The following is a 23,187-nucleotide window of genomic DNA, read 5'->3' as shown; positions in this document are numbered from 1 at the left end:
GATCACAAAAAACATAACCAGTTAAGACCAGTGAAATATGGCAAAGTTGAGAGTTTCTGAAACACAGCTACTTTTTATGTTTAGATGCCCGACACTAAAGTCTGTGTTAATCTTTGTGGAAAGAAATACATTAAAGGTAAATCAGAATCTACAACTTTCCCTAATGTCCTATTTTGTGTTAACTTCAAATGTTATGGCATTGCATTGAGTATAGTCATTAAAAAAAAATTACATCCTGACTGTTATGAATTACCTGGGATGAATTAGCTGAATCACCTTTTTGGTTCAGTAAAATAAGGGCAAAATTGATTATCAAAATTATTGAAAAACACATATTGATCTTATTTTCACAAAATACATTTAAAAAATGTTATGTAATTTAGAAAAATTTACAAATAACTCAAACTAAACAACCATGAAGAATACTAACTGGGCACACCAATGAAATTTTGATTTATTTTGAAAGTACTCACTGGAAGTCATTAGGACTGCTGGAAGACAGGAATTGTTCATGATTCAGATCGAGCAGCATCTTTTGTCAACAGAAAGATATTTTACTGTCTTCTAATTTGGATATGTAAACAAAAATGTAGTGTTCTCGTTTAGTTTTATTTCATTTCTTCACATGCACATGTATCCAATTTTATATCCAATGCTTACCCCTGGTGTGATATGTTTTGTGGTCAGTCATGAATCTAACTAAAAATGAGTTAAACAAATATGTAGAAATAACTATTTTACTGATATTTTGTGACGTGAAGTTAAAGTACTTGGAATCGTGTTTGTGCTGCCACCTAGCGGTCGCACAGAGAAACTACATTACATTAAAATATGTCAAGTCAACGTGAATGCAGAAAAGTTAGCTTAATATCCTTAATATATGTTTCAGTATCATTAATACATTTTAGACAATTCTTCGGTAAATACTCACGTTTAGAAAAAAATTGTTTCCTGACCTCCGTCGGGGGCCTCGGGAAAACCCGGAAGAAGAGCAGCGACGGTCACATGGGTGCTAACATGGCAGCTAGCAATGCTTATTCTCTGCATGTCACACGTGAAATTTAAACATTTAACATTTATCAGGTACTGGCCTTTTCATTTTTATTTTATTTTTTCCCCATGAATTTAATCTCATATTCCCAGTTTTTGTTGTTGTTGTTGTTGTTGCTTTTTTCAATGAGAACAAAAACCTAATCAAATATATGAAAGAGTAGATACAAAGTGCCAAATCCTCTTGAAGGACACCTTTTTTTTGGTGTGTTTATGGTTTGTTTGTATATAATATATATATAGATATATAATGTACTGTATATACTGTGCATTTTATATTTTTTTACTGCTATTTTATTGCTTTTCTATTATTTTATTCTATTATTTCTATTATTATCTTATTGCTTCTGTATGCTGCTGTAGCAAAAAAAAAAAAAAAAGAAGTCCCCTCGGGGATTAATAAAGTAAATACCTACCTACCTCCAATTGTTTCTGGACATCGCGTGGCCTTGTAGTTACGCCACGCGACCGCTAGGCGGCGTAAAACAACATTTGCACGAGTTGTCAAGGGAGACGACAGCGCGCGCGCACCCGCTTTGCCGTTCGTGACGTTTAAAAAGCTTTAATAAACAGGAGGGGGAGGGGGGAGGGGAGGGGCGGGGTTCATCCGCGGTCATGTGACTCCGGCTCGGAGAAACATCAATCGGTTTCGCGTTGCTGGGATACTTCCGCCTTGAAAGGTCGACGCTGGGTCCGACCGACCCAGTCCGCAATAAACAGGAGAGAGGAAACCGGGAGCGAAGAGGAGGAGGAGGAGGAGGGCAGAGCTCCACCGAAACAGTAAGGACACCGATAAAGCGAGGGTACGGCGGTGTTTAAAGTAATGTGTTTCCAGCGTTGATGTTGTTGTTGTTGTTGTTATTATTATTATTATGGGGCTAAGCGAGCTAAACGTTGAGCAACAGGTGTGCTAACTTAGCGTTAGCTCCTTTTTTTTTTTTTTTTTAGCTTTAAACTAACTGCAAACTAACTAGCCTCAGGTTAAGTATGATCTTAAGACGTCAGGGGAAAAAAAAAAGTTAAACGTTACTATTGTTTAATATCCTGAACTAGGAAACGGTTTGCTAATCTAAATGACCAACGTCATTTAATGTTGATATTGTTTTGCCAACGTTAAGGCTAGCTCATTAGCTCATCGACTACCGTCGCATTGTGATGATGTTAATAATTCGGGTGGGTCGATGTAAAAAGGGACCCGTCGGGGAGGTTTATCAGGAGCTACCTGTTGAATCTCTTGACAGGTGGAGCCTTCCGTTAGCCAGGCGACGTCGCTGAGGTCTTTGCAGCTGCTTGTCATTCAATCGGTTAAATAACGTGTCTATTATCATTTTAAATGAAGTCATTTAAGACTTTTACATTTATTTTTTTTAGGGTATTACACGTGCACTGGGAGTTGATGGAGCTGCTGTCACAATACTGAAGCTTACATGGCTGCAGGTCACGTGCTGCCTCGTAATCCATAGATAAGCCCTGTGGTCGTTTTACAGACGGGAGGTTTTTGCTGCTTAGCTGCAAGCCTGTTCAGACAAAAATCTATTTTTTTTTGGTTTGTTTTTTTTTTAGTTTGAAATGAAGCAATGCGACACGTGTTTTACACCCACCATAGAAAAATTAATCCACTTAAAAATCCTTTTAATGGTGTTGCAGTCTTGCAGATCCAACTCTTTCACATTTGCTGCAGTCCTGCTCTGATCACGGGATCACCGTGAGGCCGAGCTGGTACATTCCCCCCCCCCCTTTATAGCCTCTAACACAGGGGTGTCAAACTCATTTTAGTCAAGGGGCCACATACTGCCCACTTTGATCTCAAGTGGGCCAGACCAGTAAAATCATAGCATAATAACGCATACATAACGACAATATTTCTCTACGTTTAAATCATTGGTGAAGGTTTTTGGATGATAAACCCTATTTTAAGGTCTTTCTATAATAAACTAGAAACATAAAGACCAAAAACCCAGACATCAGCCCACTGTTTATCTGCCTGGGCTCTCCTCTGCAGATTCCCTCGCAGCGAGCGCTTCTGCCTCCGGAGCAGACGTTGCATTTACGCTGTTTTTGAAGCAATTACTGGATCGATTAAAAAAAAAATTACAAAACATTTGTACTCATAAACCTCCATATTCTCATAGAAATGCACTTTATGTCTTTCTGTAATTTTCACACTTAGCAAAGTCATCCGGCGGGCCGAGCTGGACCCCCTAGCGGGCCGGATACGGCCCGGGCTGTATGTTTGACACCCCTGCTCTAACACTTGTGTTTAAACTAACACGCAACTGAAATAGGCCCTTCTTCATTAGTGGTCCTCACACCGAGGTGCCACGCGGAGAGAAACATGCAGAATGTAGAACTTCTCAGATCTCGAATGTTTTGTTGGAGGAGTGTCAGATATACATCGTGCAATGTGTTTTCGCGAGAAAAAAAACAAACTATGTCAGCATTTGAGTGCCACTAACAGACAACATGGATGTTCAGTTTCCAGAGGTCCCGGTTGATTTAAGGGCGCTGAGCACTCGCGTCAGTCGGCAACATGGGAGAGCTTTTCAGAAGCGAAGAGATGACGCTGGCTCAGCTCTTCCTCCAGTCAGAAGCTGCCTACTGTTGCGTCAGTGAACTGGGGGAGATCGGGATGGTGCAGTTTCGTGATGTGAGTCCACTCATTATCCTGTTGTTAACTACAGCCTGGTTTCCTTTACTGTCTACCTACAGCATAACGTATACAAAAAAAACACCAATTAATAATAATGATAATTGTGAAATTGACAAACCACCACATCAGCAACAGTGCTGAGACAGTGCATGCCTTCTGCATCATGCGCTCACAGTTGACTCTTCGTTCCACGTGTGAGATTCCTGACGAGTCCTGAGGGAAGCCTTGTGCTTGAATACATGATGCGCTGTAACAGAGACGTTGTGTGCATCAGCAGTGGCGTCTTCTTTGTTTGGTCAGATTCTGACATCGTCCGACATCTCTGACAGACTCCGACTTCTTCTTCCAGTTTAATAAATTATAAATGTTACAAATAAATATAGAAAGGGATGTTTTTACATTTTAGACTTTCAAGTCAATTGATTGTTTAATCATGTCTTTTGAAATGTAACCGTTGTTTGACTGTTGTTTTTATCTTTTTTTTTTTTTTTTTTTTTATCTTGCAGCTAAATCCTGATGTGAATGTGTTCCAGCGAAAATTTGTCAATGAAGTACGACGATGTGAGGAGATGAATCGTAAACTCAGTGAGTGAGCTCAGATATTTCTTGTCAGGACGTCTGTCTGTTCCATGACAGGCGGAAAAGTAGATTTTCATCGAGTGTAGTATATAGTTGATCCGTTAAATGATTAGTTGATTGATAAGAAAATGATTTGCCAACTAATTTGATGAAAGACTAATTTAGTTTTGAGTCATTTTTTTTACGGGGGAAAAAAAAAAGCAAAAGTTCTCTGATACCAACTTTTAAAATGTGAATATTTCTTGTTCCTTTAGTCCTCCATGACAATAAACTGAATATCGTTTGGTTTTGGATTGACAGGACCAAACAAGACATTATAGGCCTCACTTTGGGTTCAGGAAAAACGGGTCGACATTTTTCACACTTGTCTGACCTTTTAAAGACCCAACAGCAAATCGATAATGTAAATAATTGTTAGTGGCAGCCTTGGTGGGAATAAACGGTGCTGCCAGTCAGTCTTCTGTACCAAACCAAGTCATATTTGTTTAATTTCCACCCTTTAGAGCATGTTAAGGTCCTTACAAAGAGGAGATGGTTAACAACTACTCTGCTTATGAGGATGATGGTTCTTTATCCAGCTGAAACTTTCGTACCTGTACCCTGTTTCTTCATTTTTTTTTCCCTGACAAAATGTCCCTTCCCTCTCACAGGGTTTGTGGAAAAAGAAATTAAGAAGGCCAACATCCCAAACGTCGACACAGGAGAGAATCCCGAAGTCCCCTTTCCGAGGGACATGATCGACCTCGAGGTGACCGAGCCTCCTAAAGATCACAGCGAGCTCCGTGGTTAGCCGCCTCCCTCTATGCTGACGCCTCTTGATTTTGTTTCCCAACAGGCCACGTTCGAAAAGCTCGAGAATGAACTGAAGGAAATAAACACTAACCAAGAGGCCCTGAAGAAGAACTTCCTGGAACTGACTGAGCTCAAGCACATTCTGCGTCGCACGCAGCAGTTTTTTGATGAGGTCAGCTTTCTACTGCTCACACAGGCTTTACAAAACAACATCCTGTGGGATTTTATCTTCACGTTGTGGTCGCCTGAAAGACGAAGTGTGGCTTTCTTTTATAATTGTTTCTGGTTGTAACATTTTACAACCCCTTCGCAGGTTAAAGTGGCAAATTGTTAATTTGCTTTCATTCTTTATGGTAAAGTTCAACTTAATGAAATTTTTTTTTTTTTTTGATTTACTGTAGCAGAGAGGAAGATTTTTTTTTTTTTTTTCAGTTTAAACGTAGTTATTTCCAGTTTGCATTGGTGGTTTGTGCTGATAAGCTCTTTGCACTGATCTCCCACACACACACAATAGAGCAGTTATTGCTGCTTGCTTTGGCAAAAGGTGTTTGAACTCGTGATCTTTTATAGTTGCTCACATGATCTTGTTCACATCAGTTAATAAGCTGTAATTCCACTGCCGTATACCCTGATTCAAACTGTTCATTGGACAGAGCAGATCCTTGCTTTTCCACCTTTGCCCGACATCGCTTCCACTTCACCACCTTCACAAGTGTCACCGGGGTTGACCTACAATGTTAATTCATCTTTTTCAAGTTGTTATGAGCTCTGATTGAGGTGAATCATTCAGCCAAACATGCAGCTGTTCAGACATTAACTGGGGAAAGTCACAGTTTACTTGGTAGACAAACACTTGCTGGCTTCTTGTGCTTCTCTCGTCCAAATCTCAGCGTTAATGCTAATAAACCATCAGAGGTTTTATAGCAGCAGTGTTTAGAAGTGTGTGTACTTTTTAATGCTGCTTCAGCTAAAATTGTGTTGGCGTTCAGGTTAATGATTTGTTAAGTGTCTGTCTTGCAGATGGAGGATCCCAGTTTACTTGAGGAGTCGTCCATACTCCTGGATCCCAACGAGCCAAACAGAGCTCCACTCAGACTAGGGTGAGTCTGTTTTTACATTCCTCATTCATTTAAGAAGATTAATCCGTTTGGGTTTTTTTTTTTTTAATTCTTGGAGATTTCCATTCGGTGCACTCTGACCATCTGTGTCTGAAACTGGAGTGTTACAACAACACAATCCCCTCCCACACCAGCTCAGGCTGCCCGGCTTAGACAGGCAGCAAAGGTGACAGAAACCCACATTAACAAATGGAATTCCTATCAGTGAAGACATTTCAGTCAACGCCATCACCCTGATTAGGACAACACTCGACCAACAGCATCCCACGTTGTTGGGACAACTAACGACACAAAGATGCTTATTTATCTTTCATGTGATATTTTGTGAACAACAATAAAGCTGCAGAATCTTTCCATGTGTTCTAGATTTGTAGCCGGAGTCATTGGCAGGGAGCGTATTCCCACATTTGAGAGGATGCTGTGGAGAGTCTGCAGAGGAAATGTGTTCCTGCGGCAGGCAGATATTGAAGATCCTCTGGAGGACCCAGCTTCAGTCAGTAAACTAAACTTATGATCAGTAGCATTTAAAAAAGAAAAACCTGAGAAGTTTTCTATGTGAATTCCTAACTGTGTTATGTTTCCACAGGGCGACCAGGTCCACAAGTCTGTCTTCATGATCTTTTTCCAGGGAGACCAGCTGAAGATTCGAGTCAAGAAGATCTGTGAAGGGTAAGTGAGTCAGCAACGTTTGTTTCAATTCATATATTGTTCTTGTACGTCATCTGTTCTTCTCTCGTGTCCTCAGATTCAGAGCAACGCTGTACCCGTGTCCAGAAACCCCCCAGGAGAGGAAAGAGATGCTGGCAGGAGTGAACGCTCGCATTGATGACCTCCAAATGGTAAATAGGCCGTTACAAAAGCACCCGCTCAGAGCCGACTGCGTAACACTGCCTTGCAGAAAAACTGAATCGAGCTGTTCTCTTTTTTTTTTTTTTTTTTTCTTTTTTTCTTCTGGTTTTCGTCTCCTCAGCAAGATGGTTTTCAGTTGAAAACCGAGAGGAAATTTCACAAGGCTTGAAGATAGTAACACGCTTCCTCTTTGTAGTTCAGACTCCAGGCAACACTGTAACTTTATGCTAAGCGGTTAAGTTATTAATGAATACCATAATACCAAAGGTCGTTTGGTTTAATAGCATTTGGAGCTTTGCCCAGAGAAATGTCCACTCGTGCAGAATATTTCCAAAGAAACCGCACTGTTGTTATTTTGCCTGCAGTGTAGCTTCCTCCCCAGTGGCTTAACATCGACTGCAAAATGGAGTACAACCCTTCAGCCTTGCAACAGAGACCCGTCTTGCATCTTTGCCTTGTAATGAGAAATGTGTCCGTGTGGGGTTTGTTTTTGGTTTTTTACATCATGTCTCACAGACTCGTATATCACGGAGGTCACATTTGTGTGGCATACTTGGGTGTATCTCGTGTCCCTTGTGGGAACACCTAATGGACTTTGTAACGGGACTTTGACGCTCACTGTTTGTGACGGTTAATGTAAAGTCTCTGTGAATATCTCAGGATGTATGATACCCTGCTGCTATTTTTGGTTATCTGATTGTGTTGGAGATTATAATTCACACAGCTGCTGGTTTCCTTTTGATGGGTAATGGAGGGTGAATGTTGCTGATGATTGGTAATTAGAAAATGCTGGTTTCTATAGAGCTATATTTAGGAGGATGTTTTAATAAATGGATACTGGTAACAAGGAGTTTGTCAGATCTGATGAGGAGTCTTGGGTCCTTTTGTAGTTGGTAGTAATGGATATTGGCTTCTTTTGGGGATTTGTGATGTCACTTTTAGCTTAATGTTCCCATAATTGTCAAGATGATCTACCAGGGATTTTATTGAAATAATCATGACATTCAAACTCTCCTTTTTTTTTAAAGAGTCTTCCATCCAACAAAGGCAGCCATAGCAACGAGCTGTAAACAAACAACATAAGACCCAAATAAAAATCCATGTACAAGATGTCGTTTCTGCTGTGACCGTCTCCGCTCTCTTCCGGCGCCCCAAAAGGTGCTGAACCAGACGGAGGATCACAGGCAGAGGGTCCTGCAGGCTGCAGCCAAGACAGTCAGAGTGTGGTTCATCAAGGTGAGGAAGATGAAGGCCATCTACCACACCCTGAACCTCTGCAACATCGACGTCACTCAGAAGTGTCTGATCGCCGAGGTGTGGTGTCCCGTCTCCGACCTGGACTCCATCCAGTTCGCCCTGCGCAGAGGGACGGTGAGTAACCCAACACCACACGGTCGCTGTTCCACGGAAATAATATTGATCACTCTCAGGACAGGTTCTCGCCTCGTTATCATCTTGAGGATGTGTTCGGGCAGTTGTATTGTTCCAGACTTTCTGGTTTGGCTTTTTACTCCATTTCCGTAACGTCCCCATGTCGTATGATGTCGTTTTCTGCCCTTCAGGAGAAGAGCGGCTCCACTGTGCCTTCCATCCTCAACCGAATGCAGACCAAACAGACCCCGCCCACCTTCAACAAGACAAACAAGTTCACCTCAGGTTTCCAAAACATTGTGGATGCCTATGGGATCGGCAACTACCGCGAGATCAACCCAGGTGAGCGCCGGTGTCGCACCTTTGTGAACTTTCTTAAACCTTGGACCGCTGTCTCTCAATACCTGCCTCATCTGTGTAGGCGTTTCATTTTTGTCATCTAAAAAAAAAAAAAAAGGCTGTTTCCTCTGCTGTATTGAAGCTGCTGTAACATCTGTTATCACATTGTTGGGAAATGCTGCATCTCACGACATGTTCCTCTCATTTGTTGTTGTTTTTGTTCGTGTACAACTCCACCTCCCCTCCTCCACCTCTCACATGATGCCTGCCTCCTTGTCCCCAGCGCCATACACCATCATCACCTTCCCCTTCCTTTTTGCGGTCATGTTCGGTGACCTGGGCCACGGGGTGCTCATGACCTGTGCTGCTCTGTACCTCGTGGTGAGGGAGAGCAGGCTGATGGCCCAGAAGAACGATAATGAGGTACGGATCCCATCATGGTCACCTCATCAGCCCTACACTCAGATCCTGAGCTGCACAGGAACTGCTGCAGCCATTTTTACAAACCCTGTTCATTTTTTACGACGCTTAAAGATGTATGTTCATTTTTTTAAATTTTTTTTTTATCCTGAGATTGAAATTACTTGTGTGTAATTCTTTGTGGCAGATGTTTACCATGGTGTTCGCCGGGCGCTACATCATCCTGCTGATGGGAATCTTCTCCATGTACACCGGCATCATTTACAACGACTGCTTCTCAAAGTCCTTAAACGTGTTTGGCTCCGGATGGAGTGTCAAGCCCATGTTCATCCCTCAAAGAGGAGGCAACTGGACGTGAGTGTCGCTGGGAGCCGCTGACTGGAGCTTTAACTCGGCAGACTTCGGTGTTTGGTGTGAAAACTGATCTGTGTTCTCATCCTGTTCAGGTTTGACACACTTACTGGCAATCGAGTTTTGCAGCTGGACCCGGCAGTAGAGGGAGTGTTCAAAGGGCCGTACCCCATCGGCATCGATCCAGTAAATCTTTGCAATTTCTAGGCTCACTGCTCTGACTAATACACATTAGCTTGAGTCATTCCAAGTCGTGTGTTGCTTGCTTGTGTAACCAGATATTTCCCTCGTGTCGTCTCTCAGATTTGGAACATTGCCGTAAACAAGCTGACGTTCTTGAACTCCTTCAAGATGAAGATGTCTGTCATCGTGGGAGTCATCCACATGCTGTTTGGAGTCACTCTCAGTCTCTTCAACCACCTGTGAGATTCCCATGCCTCCGTAAATGTGCTTTTCTTTGAATTTGTCCACTGTTACCATGGTGACCGCTCGGTCGTTTGCGGCTGTCTGCAGGTATTTCAAGAAGCCCCTGAATATCTACTTTGGGTTCATCCCAGAGATCGTCTTCATGGCCAGCCTGTTTGGCTACCTGGCCCTTCTCATCTTCTATAAGTGGATCTCATATGATGCACTCACCTCCAGGGATGCTCCCAGCCTCCTCATCGCCTTCATCAACATGTTCCTCTTCAACTATAAGGACCCCAGTAACAAACCTCTCTACAGAGGACAGGTCGGACACGCTCAGTTACTTCCAGACGTCTTGTTTGTCCTGGAACTCGCGCAACAAGCTCACTGTCCTTTTGCTTCCTTCTCTCTCTTTCCGGTGGGTTTGCAGGCGGTCATCCAATCGCTCTTGGTGGTGATCGCCTTGGCGTGCGTTCCCGTTATGTTAGTAGTAAAAACCCTGGTTATGCGGAGACAGCATTTGTGGCGGCAAAACATGGTAAGATGAAGCAAATCTGCCGCTCTCCGAAATCACATATTTCAATGCAGTTATAAGTACGACGACTGACGATTCATCTGCTTCATGGTATCATTGTGAACCATCCCGCAGAGCACTCAGAACTTTGGAGGAATCAGGGTGGGCAACGGGCCCACCGATGACGAGGCTGAAATCATCCAGCACGACCAGCTCTCACAGCACTCTGAGGAAGAACCGGAGGTAAAACAGACCTGTTCTCGTCACTAACTTTGATGTAGTGGTCTGGGGAAACGCAGGTTATTGGATCGTATCACACCTTTGAATAATTCAGTCACTAAAGCAGAAATCGATACTTTATGTTTCCACTTCCACTGTGGAAACCAAGAACATCAATTATGGATGAGGATCTGCTTTGGCGAAAAGTTTTACCAAGCCCTAATGGGTTTCTGTTTTTAAGATGATTATTATTATTCAGCCTTCAGCTATTCAAAATATTATGGAGAGGTTAAACTGAAGAAGTGTGATGTACTTTGTTGTTTACTTGGTGCTACAGTTTACTGTTTCTTCAGTTGCTAGTTGAGAAATGTATTTTCTCGGAAAGTGCCGACCTGTCGGGTTTTTCTTGTCCCTCCTGCCGAGCTTTCACACGGCCCTCATATTCAAACAGAAAGAATACGGTTACCTTTGTATTTTGAAGATCATCTGACAGCTCGTGTGAATTATTCTCCATCCTGTTTCTTTTTAAAATGAGTAACTGGTTTCTCCCATTGCTGTCTGTCTGTCCACATATATATATATGTATGTATGTATATATATATATATATATATATATATATATATGTGTGTGTGTGTGTCTGTTGTCGTCGTCGTCGTCAATAACCAAGCGTTGCCTTTTGTCACCTGCTTTCAAGGCCCGTGAGGAGGAAGAGGTAGGACAGGAGCTCATGTTGCGTCTCCTCCACCCAGCAGCCTCTCCCCTTCCTGTCATCGTGCATGTGTAGCTCTTCTGTCTTTAACTGCCCCTCGCTTTGTAGTCAACCACTGTCTGCTGCTCTTAGCCGTGACTGTGCGTGGATGTTTGTGTTAGTCGGTGTGCGATTGGCGAGCTCCAGGCGTGTCTTGTTTAAAATGGGTTGCAGGGATTCGTCAGGTGGCGTGTGTGTGCGTGTGTGTGTGTGTGTGTGTGTGTGTGCGCGCGTGTGCGCGCGGCAGTAGGCATCGGTGATGTGCATGAGGCATCAGCTGGGCAGCTGACTCTTGGGGACCAAAGGGTAATTAGACGACGATGCATTCTTCTAATTTGTTTGGGTTGTCGCTGATCTACAAACGGCTTTCCTTTCAATTACCTGACCGATCACGCATTTACAATGAACCCGACTCCTCCTCTGTGGACCTCGGGCCCCGTTGCCGAGATGCTCGTTTCCTAGAGTTTCACGCTGACACGCAGCTACGTTTACCCACAGTTCAACTTTGCGGACATGGCCGTGCATCAGGCGATTCACACCATCGAGTACTGCCTGGGCTGCATCTCCAACACGGCTTCATACCTGAGGCTTTGGGCCCTCAGTCTGGCCCACGCACGTAAGTCACACACCGCCACCGATGTGCACACGTGCGTCGAGACGAATCGCCGTCAACGGCAGTGAAATATCGGCGTGCGATTTCTTTTGTGTGATGCGCAGAGCTGTCGGAGGTGCTGTGGTCCATGGTGATGCACATCGGCCTCTCCAGCAGCAGCTTCGGGGGTTTCGTCCTTCTGTCGGTAGTCTTCTTCTTCTTCGCAGTTCTCACAGTCACCATTCTTCTCATTATGGAAGGCCTGTCCGCCTTCCTGCACGCGCTGCGACTCCACTGGTAAGTTTTTAGTATCGTGTGCGTGTTTTGTTGAATTATGTTTTTGTAAGTGTGCATTTCTCAATATTATCGATTAGGTTTTTCCTTTTAATTCAATACATTTCAAGTGCATTTTTTTTTTTTGATGTCGGTGTATTTTAAATTATGTGGGACTCTTCTAAAGCCAAACGCTTGCCGCACTGCAAACGTCGGCGCTGTAGCTCCACCTGCAGGCTGCAACTGGTTACTGCCTTACTGTCTCTAAAGGGACCATCGCCACGGGGTGCACAGACACAGACGGGCGGAGGAGACGCTGTTGGAGTCACTTTATACAATTCATCACTATTTCAGACGGTTTCTGTCAAATTATGAAACCTCAGCTGGCTTGTTTGTGTTGGAAAGAAGAGACAAATAGTTTTAAGAAAAAGTTTAAAGGCGAAGACGGTCACGGGTCAGCTGAACGCACCCCCTAAGTTTCCATTAATTGTCACGCCAACAGCATTATCACTGTATTTAGTGAAAGCGCTCCTGCACACACCGGTATAACTGAGCATCATTTCACCAAGTACCAAATGAAGAAGATCCAGATGACGGGTTTACTGCTTATTTACAAAGCGTTATGTAACAAACAGTTATGGAATGCACCTACGAGACCAAAGTGCTTCAACCTCTCGTGAGGCGACTCTGGTGCAAGCGGTCAACTCCCGGCTGGAAGTTAACAAACTGCAGTTTTCCAAGTCACCCGCTGTCTTTCCCGGCCCGTGTCTCTTTTTAATGTCGCTCCGTCCTTTTGTGCCGCGTGCCCGTTGTGTCTTGAACAGCCTGCGACTCCTCGGAATGGCAAGGCTGAGACGTTGTTGTCCCCTCATGAATGTCTTAGTCTGGCTTTTCTGAATGTCATCGTGGTTTCATAATCCACTGGCTCATTGACAGAGCACGTCTGCGCTTCTCTATAATTGTCCTTTACGCAGGAATGCTGCGAGTGTGCTTTCAACAAATGGCCTTCAAGGCCAATCAGGTGTAGTTATGTAACAAAGGGAAGCTAATATATATCCCTAATCATAATATTGACTTGCAGTTGCTGAGATGCCTGGGAGACTTACTGCTGCTGTATAAGCGTGACTTAAAACAGTAAATAAAATGCTATTTTTTTTTTTGGTTGTAAAAGAAATGAATCCAAGTGAGATAAAAGATGAAAATGGCATTTGAAATGTGAAAAATATTCAGTTTTTAATACTTGTAGGTACCTTCAACCTTTTTTAAAATCGTGGGAACCTTTTGGAAACAATTTGAAACCCTCATGGGACCCGTTTGAAGTATTTTCGAGCATTTTTTTTTTTTTTCAGAAAATGGTTAAGTACAATAGTATTTTGTGAAATGACTTTCTCCCGCCTCGTCTACTGTACGAGCTCTGCAATGACAGGCATTCGCGGCTCCTCAGTTAAAAGGTCATCCTGCCGTCGCTTAGCGTCGGCCTTTTAAAAATAGAGCCCGATCGTTTTCCAGAAGGGAAGAGGTTTGGGTGTCTGCGCCGGGACGCAGACACCAGCGTGGGTGCAGACTGTGGAATGAAGCCACATGAATGACAGAGGTCATGAAGCCGCGAGTGCTCCGCTCAGCGTTACCCGACCTGACGGACATCATCGCCGTGCGCATGACAAGGCTGCGAATGTACGAAAGGCTTCCTGGTCTTTTTTTTTTTAAACAATTTTTTTTTTTTAATTTTCTCCGCAGGGTGGAGTTCCAGAACAAGTTTTACACCGGCCAGGGCTTTAAGTTCCTCCCCTTCACCTTCGAAAGCATCCTGGATGGGAGTTTTGATGAATGAGCTCATCGTCGTCTGAGAATCTGTGTTGAATAGTGATTTTTTTTGTTTGTTTTGTTTTTGTTTTTTTCTTTCTTTTTTTTTTTCTCGTCATGCCGTCTCAACGTTCTCCTGGTGTTACAATAACTCTGACTCACTCCCCACTCATCAGACTTATCTGTCAGACTGCAATTTGTTTTAAACTTCTCCCAGTTTTTACAATCCGAATCTGGAACATCAGAAATGACCAGTCACTCGTTCATTCCTTAAAGTAGCCTTTGATCTGTTGTGTCTTGTCCTTGTGAAGTCTTTTTATGTTGTGTTTTATAGTTAAGTGTTATTTATGCAGATCTTTTTTTTTTTTTTTTTTGTCTTTATATAACCTTTATTTTTTCCTTTGTGGGAGTGTTGTACTGCGAATCATTATAAACAAAATCTGCCATATGAAAATGTCTTCTTACAGATTTAGAGAGCAGCAGAAGGAATTTCCTACTTTCTTGTCCCCCCTCCGTCGTGCACCGACTTCTCCGTAGATACCCTTTGTGTTTGGAGTAAAAGAGAAGCATCTGTAGGTGGGTGTTCTGTAGCAGTGGAGCACATTGGTGGACAGTTAACGCTCTTGTGTATGATTTTGGTTCCTTTATGCTGATTTTCACGCATGTTAAAATCTCTAATGTTATCGTCACGCTAAGAAGGGGGGGGGTCAGAGCGGCAAACCAGAAGTGGTTGAGCGCCCATACTTATCGTGCATCTTGATCAATAAATTGGAAAGAGCTGGTTGTTGTGTTTTTAGTTATATTTTTGTAATCTTTTGCGCTTCTGCTGCAATAATAGAAAACGCTAAAGAAAAGGGATTAACACTGTACAGTGACAATATTGTGTTCCAACCAAAAGTGCTGCCTTCTAAAACCTACATTAACAAATTTACACGAGTATCTTAAAGCATCAAAAGTTCTCATTATCCAGAAGATATCCTTTGAGGTGTTTTCTTACATATTTTATAGATAATGGATCTTAAAACTTTGTGTAGGAAAAATATGTTTGTTTGAAATTTAAATCCTTTTTCAAAATGAGCAGACGTGAAGCAGATTGTTGACGAATTTAGAAAATGTTAGAAACAAAGTTTGAATATTCTTACGTTTCTTTTCTACACACTTATATTTTTATAAATATAAGACTAGGGTAATCACTGATATTCTTTGTCAAGCAGCATATTCATATTTCAGGTAGGTAAAGTCTTAATTTGTAAAATAACTTTACAGTTTAAATTCCTTTAATGAAATGTGGACTAGAAGTATTGAATACCTCAGTATGTGAGGAAATGTACTTTGTACTTTTCAGCACTGATTTGCAGGGTTGGATCCAGGCCATGTAAACAAAATAATTATTATTTTTAGCTCAAATTAATAAGGATATAAAAGTGAAATCCTAATTTTACAACAAAATGCATTTGGAGTTAATAATAGTAATTTAAACCCTTCGTCTCTGTATATGTTATCTTTCCTCTTGGTGGTGCTGTTGAACAGGACGTGCAGTTGCAGCTGTGTGAGAAATGAGAATAACCCCCCCCCCCCCTTTATGATAGAAGCTGTAATTAAAACACCTGCAGCCATTTGTGAAATGTTTTCTGACAATTGTTTGGATTACCTGTTTTATTAATTAACTTTGTGCTTGAATTGGGATACTGGCCATTTGTGTTAAACAAAAGGGAAATTACATCCATTGAATGATCTGGAAATAGATACCCAGTCATGTATTATGTACATAATGGGCCTTTTCTTAAACATGTCACTTATCTTTATGTGATCGACCGTCTAGCCGTCTAAAGGCGGTTCTGTTTCGAGGCAGTTGTGTCGCCACCGGTTTCGATTGTTCTACTTTCTCAGTCACACATTTTTTTTTTTAATAATTCAGAGGAGGTCAGCGAGGTACTACGTATAGGGATACTCCGTTACATGTAGAAGTCACTCATCAGCTTTAAAATATAAGCACTCACAATGCAAAATGGTTCACTTGATGCATTGATTGATGGATCGATTAAAGTGTGCATCACTCTGATGTTGTAGTCGGACTATTTTGAATTATGTTCTGTTGGATAGCTTTGGAATCAAAGTCTTATCTCAACTTATGATAATATTATATATTTTTTTAAATGTTTTATGTCATTAATCTGAATCAAAGTCACTTCTAACTCAAATGTAATGGATTAGAAGTGTAGCAGATTATGGGAACACTTAAGTAGTTCAAGTATCTCATATCGTACTTGAGTAAACTAAATGTTAGTTTATGCTCATGCTAGTTTACTTTTGACAACTTTAATTTGGTTCATGAAACAAAATAAAATTGTGACATATATGAGGTGTATTGTTTTGAGGTGTCACTGCCAACACAAAGTCTAAACTATTGTCTCTTCACGAGCAACTTGGGAGGCCTGAGTGTAAAAGCCTTCAGCCACCCTGGGATAAGGAACATCATGTTCTCTTTTCACTTGAAAGGAGGGGGGGGGGCTTCTTTTTTTTTTTTTTTTTTTGAAAAGCTCATTTAATTTGATATTTCCCAGTGTGTCATGTACAACCAGGGGTGAGCGCAGCTTGCATAAGAGCCCCAGAAATCCTGCTGTGTTTACACTTCCAGAGACCTTAACTCTGCCGTTTCAAAGCAAAAATCCCAATGAGACCCAGCTTGTTATTTTGCTCCTTTATCTTAGGCAAACAGTGAGTGCACTTTAGTTTGGCAGAAAAGTGTCTTTAGGAATGTTGTGTTTCTTGTAAGGTTATAGTCAATTTTTCTTGGGGATAAGAGAGATGCTTTTGCAGCTGCTTCGATGCTGCGGACCTTCGGTGTCCTCCTGATCCACGCACATAAAAACAGGGATTCATGATCTTCTATTACTAGAGTTATGAGAGCCATATTATAGTCTGTTATGTGAGATGACAATGCTGAGTCTGCAGCCTGAAGAGCCCAAACTACACAATGTCTCATGAATTTGGATTTGCTGGATTTGTGCTGATTGAGCTTTTTTGCTAACATCTTATGCATCCTTAAGAAGGATTTATCTCTCCCTCTCCAGGTGTAAAGCTAGTTGATTAATCAATTAGTTGATCAACAAAATATTAATTGCCCACTAGTTTTGAGGCTTTTTTTTTTTTTTTTAATGAAAAAGAAATGCAAAAATTCTCTGATTCCAGCTTCTCAAATGTGAATATTTTCTGGTTCCTTTTGTCTTCCATGATAAGAAACTGAATGTCTTTTGGTTGTAGACTGTTGGTCTGGACAAAACAAATAATTTTAAGCTGCTTAAAGAAACATTGGCCAACATGTTTTGCCATTTTCTGAGATATTAAAGACCAAACAGCAGATTAATTAATTTAAAAAATAAAAATTGTTATAAGGCTAATTGATAGTGAGAATAAACCTTTTTGCAGCTCTCGATTGTCCTCACAGGTTTCCATGCCCAGAGTTAGACTGTAAAGCCAACAAATGACATTAACAACCAGCTCGGATAGCTCACTGTATTGTTGTTATGGAAAAATTCATAGATTATGCATCTTTGATGCTAAATCTTTGACAGATGAAACAAATTCCCCTTTCAAAACAAGGAACCAAGTTAGTAAATACTCATGACTCTTGCCTGAAAGCCATCATAAGATTATGTAAAAGTTGATTGAAGACAGGCCCACTTTTCCCATGCTACGTCCAATTCAACACGCCTCTCGGCTTATTTACGCACACGCGGTCGTATTTCCACTTCAGGGGGCGTTGCAATGATGTACAGTTCATTCATTTCCCACAGACTAGATTTAACTATACTTGCCTAATCCTAACTCTAACTACTACTTGCCTTTCCGTTAACCTACTGAAACACGAACCTTAAAGCAGGTCTTCGTGCTGATATGTAATGATTTACGTCCCGAGACGTTCATCCCTGCAATGTGACTGTCTTGACAGATTTATGTCCGCACAACATGAGTAAATTACACAGACACCCCAAGGCGAAACTCGGCTGCACGCCAAATCAGCATGCAAACATTGAACAGGTAGAACATTCTTCATCTTTTAGCATTTTGGCACGCTGGCATTTGCTGGTGAGCACTAAACATGACCTCAGGCTAATTCAGGAGTTTCATCGGTTTTTGCAAACGTTGATAAACCAAAGTATTGAACTAATTGAAACGTTGACCTGATGGCGGAGCTTCATGGGAAGTCAGGGGGATCAGGAAAGTCAATAAAATTCATCCGGAGACAATGATGGCCTGTGTGAAAAGCTTTTGATGTCACCTACTTTAGTGCGGGTCAAAGCGGTGAACCAAACCGCTAACACGGCTAAAAAATAAAATAAAGTATTACACACTTGCAGATTCTCTAAAACTCTGTAAAAACAAAAAAAAAAAAAAGATCTGAAACAGTCGCTGGTGTGCTCAGGTCTTGATCCCTCCTGACATACAGCTGACGGCAGAATTCAAGATTGACATCTTGTCAGAGGGTCAATCTGTTTTTGCAGAAAGAATAACAAGCAGGTCAATGCAGCTAATTGAATGTCCAGGTGAGACACATACTCGAAGGGTTTGCCCATTTCCACACCATTGGGATTGAATCGCCAGGTCTCCAGATAACATTGTTCTTCAAACAGTTTTCCACGATCTGTCTGACCCCCAGCGATTGTTTCCAGGCTCTGTATTCACACACTGATTTGGCCAATTACATCAGGAAGCTTAAAACAATACAAAAAAAAAAAAAAAATCTTGACAGCGACACAGCACACAGGCACACACAAATATGGCTCCGTTCCTCTGCGGAGGAGAGTTGCGTAACTCGAAAAGCCGAGAGAGAGTCGCGTAAGAGAGATGTGACAGCTGATTTTTTGACTAATTAATCGCTCCAGACTCCAGGAAACCGTCAAAAATATCCCCGGAGGCAGTAAGCTCCACCGAAATATCACCAAGTTACAGAAAAGGGCAACGTCGGCTGCTCTCTTCATCTCAAAAAATCTTTTGCCGCACCCTCGTGAGAAATACAAATCTAACATCGTCCGCTCAGACTGCCAACGCAAGCAAAATCAGGCTGAAGAAGCCGGAAGCTGCTGCCAGAGAGAGTGTCAATTAAAAATACAAGCGTGTCTCCGTCGTGATAAACGTTATTGACAGTATGAGTGACACTTCGATGACAGAAGATCAAACCCAGCATCTCTGTTCAGCGTGGAAACATTGACCCGTGCTAGCCCTCTGCTTGTGGTGTGGCTGAAGGGATGGCACTGTCAGCCGGGCCGTACCGAGCCTGCGTACGGCCTCATGGAGCTGAGGGGTTACCACTCAATGCTCACGTAGTATTTCCCAACTTTCCAAACCAAGCGGATGTCTTGGAAACGTTTGGGCTTCATGCGTAACAGCAGAAAGCATCATAATGTTGCTTGAGAGAGGAGTTCTGTTTTTCACACCGAATGCAACACGAGAATTTGTGACAATCATCGTGATGTCTAAACACATTTGGATGTAAAAAAAAAAAAAAAAAAAAAAAGAGAGAGGCAACGAATGAATGAAGGAAGGAAGAGGAGAATAAAGTAGACTTAAACTTCGAGTTCAGCACGTGTCTAAATCCATGCAGGTTGAGTTTGTGTTTGTGTTCTCCGAATAACTCCCTGATCCATTACTGCAGTAAATACAGAGCGTGCTGTGGGTTGAAAATAAAGAGCTCTAAAATGATCCAGACCACCAGAATCTGTTCCCTGTCAATCTGAGACCTGGACGGCCTCCCAAGCAGCGAGTCAGCGGACAGAGTTCACTGTGGGTACTCTGGTGTGTGTGTGTGTGTGTGTGTGTGTGTGTGTGTGTGTGTGTGTGTGTGTGTGTGTGTGTGTGTGTGTGTGTGTGTGTGTGTGTGTGTGACTATAAGTACATGTGAGGGGGCAATCATGTGCACCGGGTCCTGAAAATCCCAACAACAGAACTGGCAGTGTTATTGTTTCTTTCCATGAGCTTACCCACACTGTAACTGAACCTTTTGAGGATTAACTTAGCTGTGTCCCTTGTTTTGGTTTGGTTTCCTCTCCAGATTTTGGAGTTGAAAAGTTCGCTTTGAGCCGAGCCGTGGCTATTGTGTGGCTTTTTTTGAGCAGTGCTGTGTGCCAGTCGTGCCCCCACGCCGAGGGAGGACGCGGCCACCGCAGACGGGAGAAAAACAGCCATCAGCATCAGGTCGTTGCAACTCTTTGTTGAGAATGCTTTTGTTGTTCTTCAGCCGTTTCCAGGGACAGAGCAAATAGCTTGGCCTAACCAAAGGCATTTGCCTCCCTTGCTGCTATGAATGCGCCACCATGAGAAACACATTACCAGTGGTTACGAGTGTTTTGCCTCTTCTGGAGATTCTCTTTCTGTTTTTCTTTTGCGAGCACTTCTGGGACACGTGAAAGAAATCGTTCGTCCTGGTCAACATCGAGCGAGCGAACGTGGATAATTTCAACCAGGCTTTGATGTGCCATGGTTGGCCTTTCCTCCGTGAAATACTGCAGGATTTCAGGGCTCGTACACACAATGTTTTTACCCCCTGAAGGTCCACTTGTACCAGCCACTGATATCCATCAGCTTCAACAGCCCACAGTCTTTGGACTTATTGGCTTTACGTGGATCTTAAAAATCCTCGCAAACATTTTGTACTAAGTGCTTCGGGTCGATGCTGGAATGCAGCAGAAGTGAATGAATCTGGCGGGAATGACGGAGAATTTGAGCAGCAGTGCCGAGAACATCGAGTGAGCACACTCCTAAAAGAATAAAACTTATTTGACTCGCCGTACATCATATTATCTGAGAGGATAAACGTAGGTGTCTGCGATGCAAAGGTGAGCTGGGGTTAAGAGAGAAGCGCTCAAAATGAATGAAGACAGTTGGAAAGGTCCACATTTTCCAAACCGAGTACACACACACACACACACACACACACACACACACACACACACACACACACACACACACACACACACCTGCAGGCATGCACACACACTTCTCTGACAGCAGTGTACTCTATATTGGCAGTTTAATCAGGAACATAAGCGTAAAGGAATGTCCCCATTATGTAAAGTACGAGGACAACTGCTTCTGAGAAAACTGGTGCACTGAAGGAGATCTTAGAGATGCTGAGATTGAGAGAGACAGGGAGAACGAAAGCAGAGCATTAAGAAGGGACAGGGGGAGACATCCGGAGCGAGAGGTCGGGCAGATGGAGAGGAGCGTCGTATGAGAAGCTGCCGACACTCCTTTCATGTCTTTGTGATGGAAATAGGACATTCAGGGAGGCGGCAGGTTGGCCGAGAAAAAAATTATCTTTGAACTGAAATCTAAGGATGGCGAATGCGCCGCTGAAGCGCTGTTGAGCGAGGCGCCAAATCCCTTCTGTGCTTCAAGAGAACCAAGCTGCAGGAGGATATCTTATCACACCGTTTTGTTGTAAGAACCGCCGAGGGTACAAAAACACATGACCTCATGTAACGGTCAAACTGTTTGTTATAAAGCAGCGCACACTCATCCATCAAGTGGAAGAAGGCACAACGTTTTGTAGAGCAGCAGGAAGTAGCCTCCGTTATTTTGGATCGAGTGGTACCCGGCATGCTTTGTACCAAGAGATAAGCGACGTACATTTCTTTCTGATTCCATTTTTGAGGACTTTGTATTGTGGATAAACGGTGTTAAAAAACATTTGTAGTTCTTCGAGGTGTTGTTGTTGTACTTTATGCTTTTTCGTGCAATTTTTTGATGCTGTCATTCTCTGTGTGGTAAGATATGAATTAATAGGACCTTATGTACTAGTCCTTATGTCGTCCTTAACTTTTTGATAAGCTATTTATCGGGCGGCCCTCGGCATATTATCATCATCCACCCTGATATGTATTACTGGAATGAAGAAAAGTGCTTTACATGAACACATATTTGATTACAGTTATGATACCAGCGGCGAAGGCCGTCGTCATAAATTCCACTCCACTATCAACAACTCTGGTTATATAACTGAATGTTTTGACCTTTACTATAGTGTGTAGCCTTTCCAGCTTTCCAAGAGGTTTACATTTTGTAATACCATCTCTGGATTTTCATAAACCTCAAGGGATCAAAGTAGGATGGCTGGCGGCTCTGTCAGACTCGTCTTAAGGATATGCAGCTGGTTAGCACGAAACGAGACCCCTAGTGAGTACCGACAGCAAAAACATCTTACAGCCAAGGGTTTGGATAATGCAAGGAAAAGTGGTGTTTGCTATTTTAGCGTTCTCTTTTTTTTTTTTTTTTTGGACTGTTGTTACACAGATTCAAGAGAGACTAATGGATTTTTGCAAACTAATGTGCCTCACTGTGGTGTTTGAAAGCAATATTTGCGGCCTGATAACGTTTAAAAACCATTAAGAGAGATCTTCCACGGAGGTTTTAGAAAGCAGGTTATCTGGATGCCAGAGGAAAGTTTTGGTCGGCCCCGTCGTGTTTGTTTGGGTCTGTAAGAGTCAGATAGGGCAGTGCAAACCGTCTCCACATCTGTCTTAAATCATCTTCTAATGGTCACCGTAACTATCAAAGTCAAATGAACTGATCCTGAGAGTCCTTCTGAAAAACAGCTACTTCATCAACCTCCTCACTGGATGTGTGTGCTGCTGCAGTATGGAAACAATATCACCTCCCACGGAGAAAACAAAGCCCTTCAAGGAGGACAGGAGGGAAGAGAGCCATAAAGGACTAGGGTTGAAAAAAAAGGAAGGAGGCCAGTTATGAACATTTCTGGCATTCCTCAGCTCCATGCAGCAGCAGGATTTTCTTTAGGGGGAAGTAGTCAATCCAAGCCAAGAGCCATCAGACCAGGACCCTGCAGGGAGCCCTACTTTCTTCTTATTGGCTGCTGCAGAGGTGAACTGGCCTGGTGCCGACCGCAAGAGGAAGAGCACATTAAAGCAAGAATTCAGGACACAAGCAGGCAGGGATTTTGTTTAACCTGACACAAGTAAACAAGCACGAGCATGTGCATGAGAGAAAGAAAGGGAAAGAAATTTTACTCCACTGGAAAGCATTACTCTGTGTTCCTCTTTATAGGATGTTGGCATTTCCTGTGCAGAGAGGCTGCTGGGTATTTATGGAAGACT

The 23,187-nt window shown here is 42.5% G+C and overlaps 1 protein-coding gene across 2 annotated transcripts; it reads left to right on the top strand.

The window, feature by feature from the left end:
* Positions 1–1,665: 1,665 nt before the first annotated feature.
* Positions 1,666–16,132, top strand: atp6v0a1a (ATPase H+ transporting V0 subunit a1a). 2 transcript variants are annotated; one of them, XM_069709082.1, is made up of 22 exons: positions 1,666–1,830; positions 3,526–3,697; positions 4,207–4,285; positions 4,930–5,027; positions 5,115–5,243; positions 6,092–6,171; positions 6,556–6,682; positions 6,776–6,858; positions 6,935–7,028; positions 8,197–8,409; positions 8,601–8,751; positions 9,032–9,171; positions 9,356–9,522; positions 9,615–9,705; positions 9,823–9,941; positions 10,033–10,249; positions 10,355–10,462; positions 10,574–10,681; positions 11,353–11,370; positions 11,905–12,022; positions 12,124–12,295; positions 14,009–16,132. In XM_069709082.1, the coding sequence occupies exons 2-22, from the start codon at positions 3,581–3,583 to the stop codon at positions 14,100–14,102; spliced, it is 2,523 nt and encodes an 840-aa protein (XP_069565183.1). In that variant the 5' UTR covers positions 1,666–1,830; positions 3,526–3,580; the 3' UTR covers positions 14,103–16,132. The 2 variants fall into 2 exon arrangements, with proteins under 2 accessions (XP_069565183.1, XP_069565184.1); XM_069709083.1 differs by lacking the exon at positions 11,353–11,370.
* Positions 16,133–23,187: the final 7,055 nt, after the last annotated feature.

The sequence above is a fragment of the Brachyistius frenatus genome, unplaced genomic scaffold (genome assembly GCF_029030835.1).
Source record: "Brachyistius frenatus isolate BFR_SWC_R1_liver_20210118 unplaced genomic scaffold, ASM2903083v1 Contig_80, whole genome shotgun sequence".
NCBI classification, from domain to species: domain Eukaryota; kingdom Metazoa; phylum Chordata; class Actinopteri; family Embiotocidae; genus Brachyistius; species Brachyistius frenatus.
The sequence above is the reverse complement of the archived record's forward strand: the minus strand, read 5'-3'. Positions and strand labels throughout refer to the sequence as shown.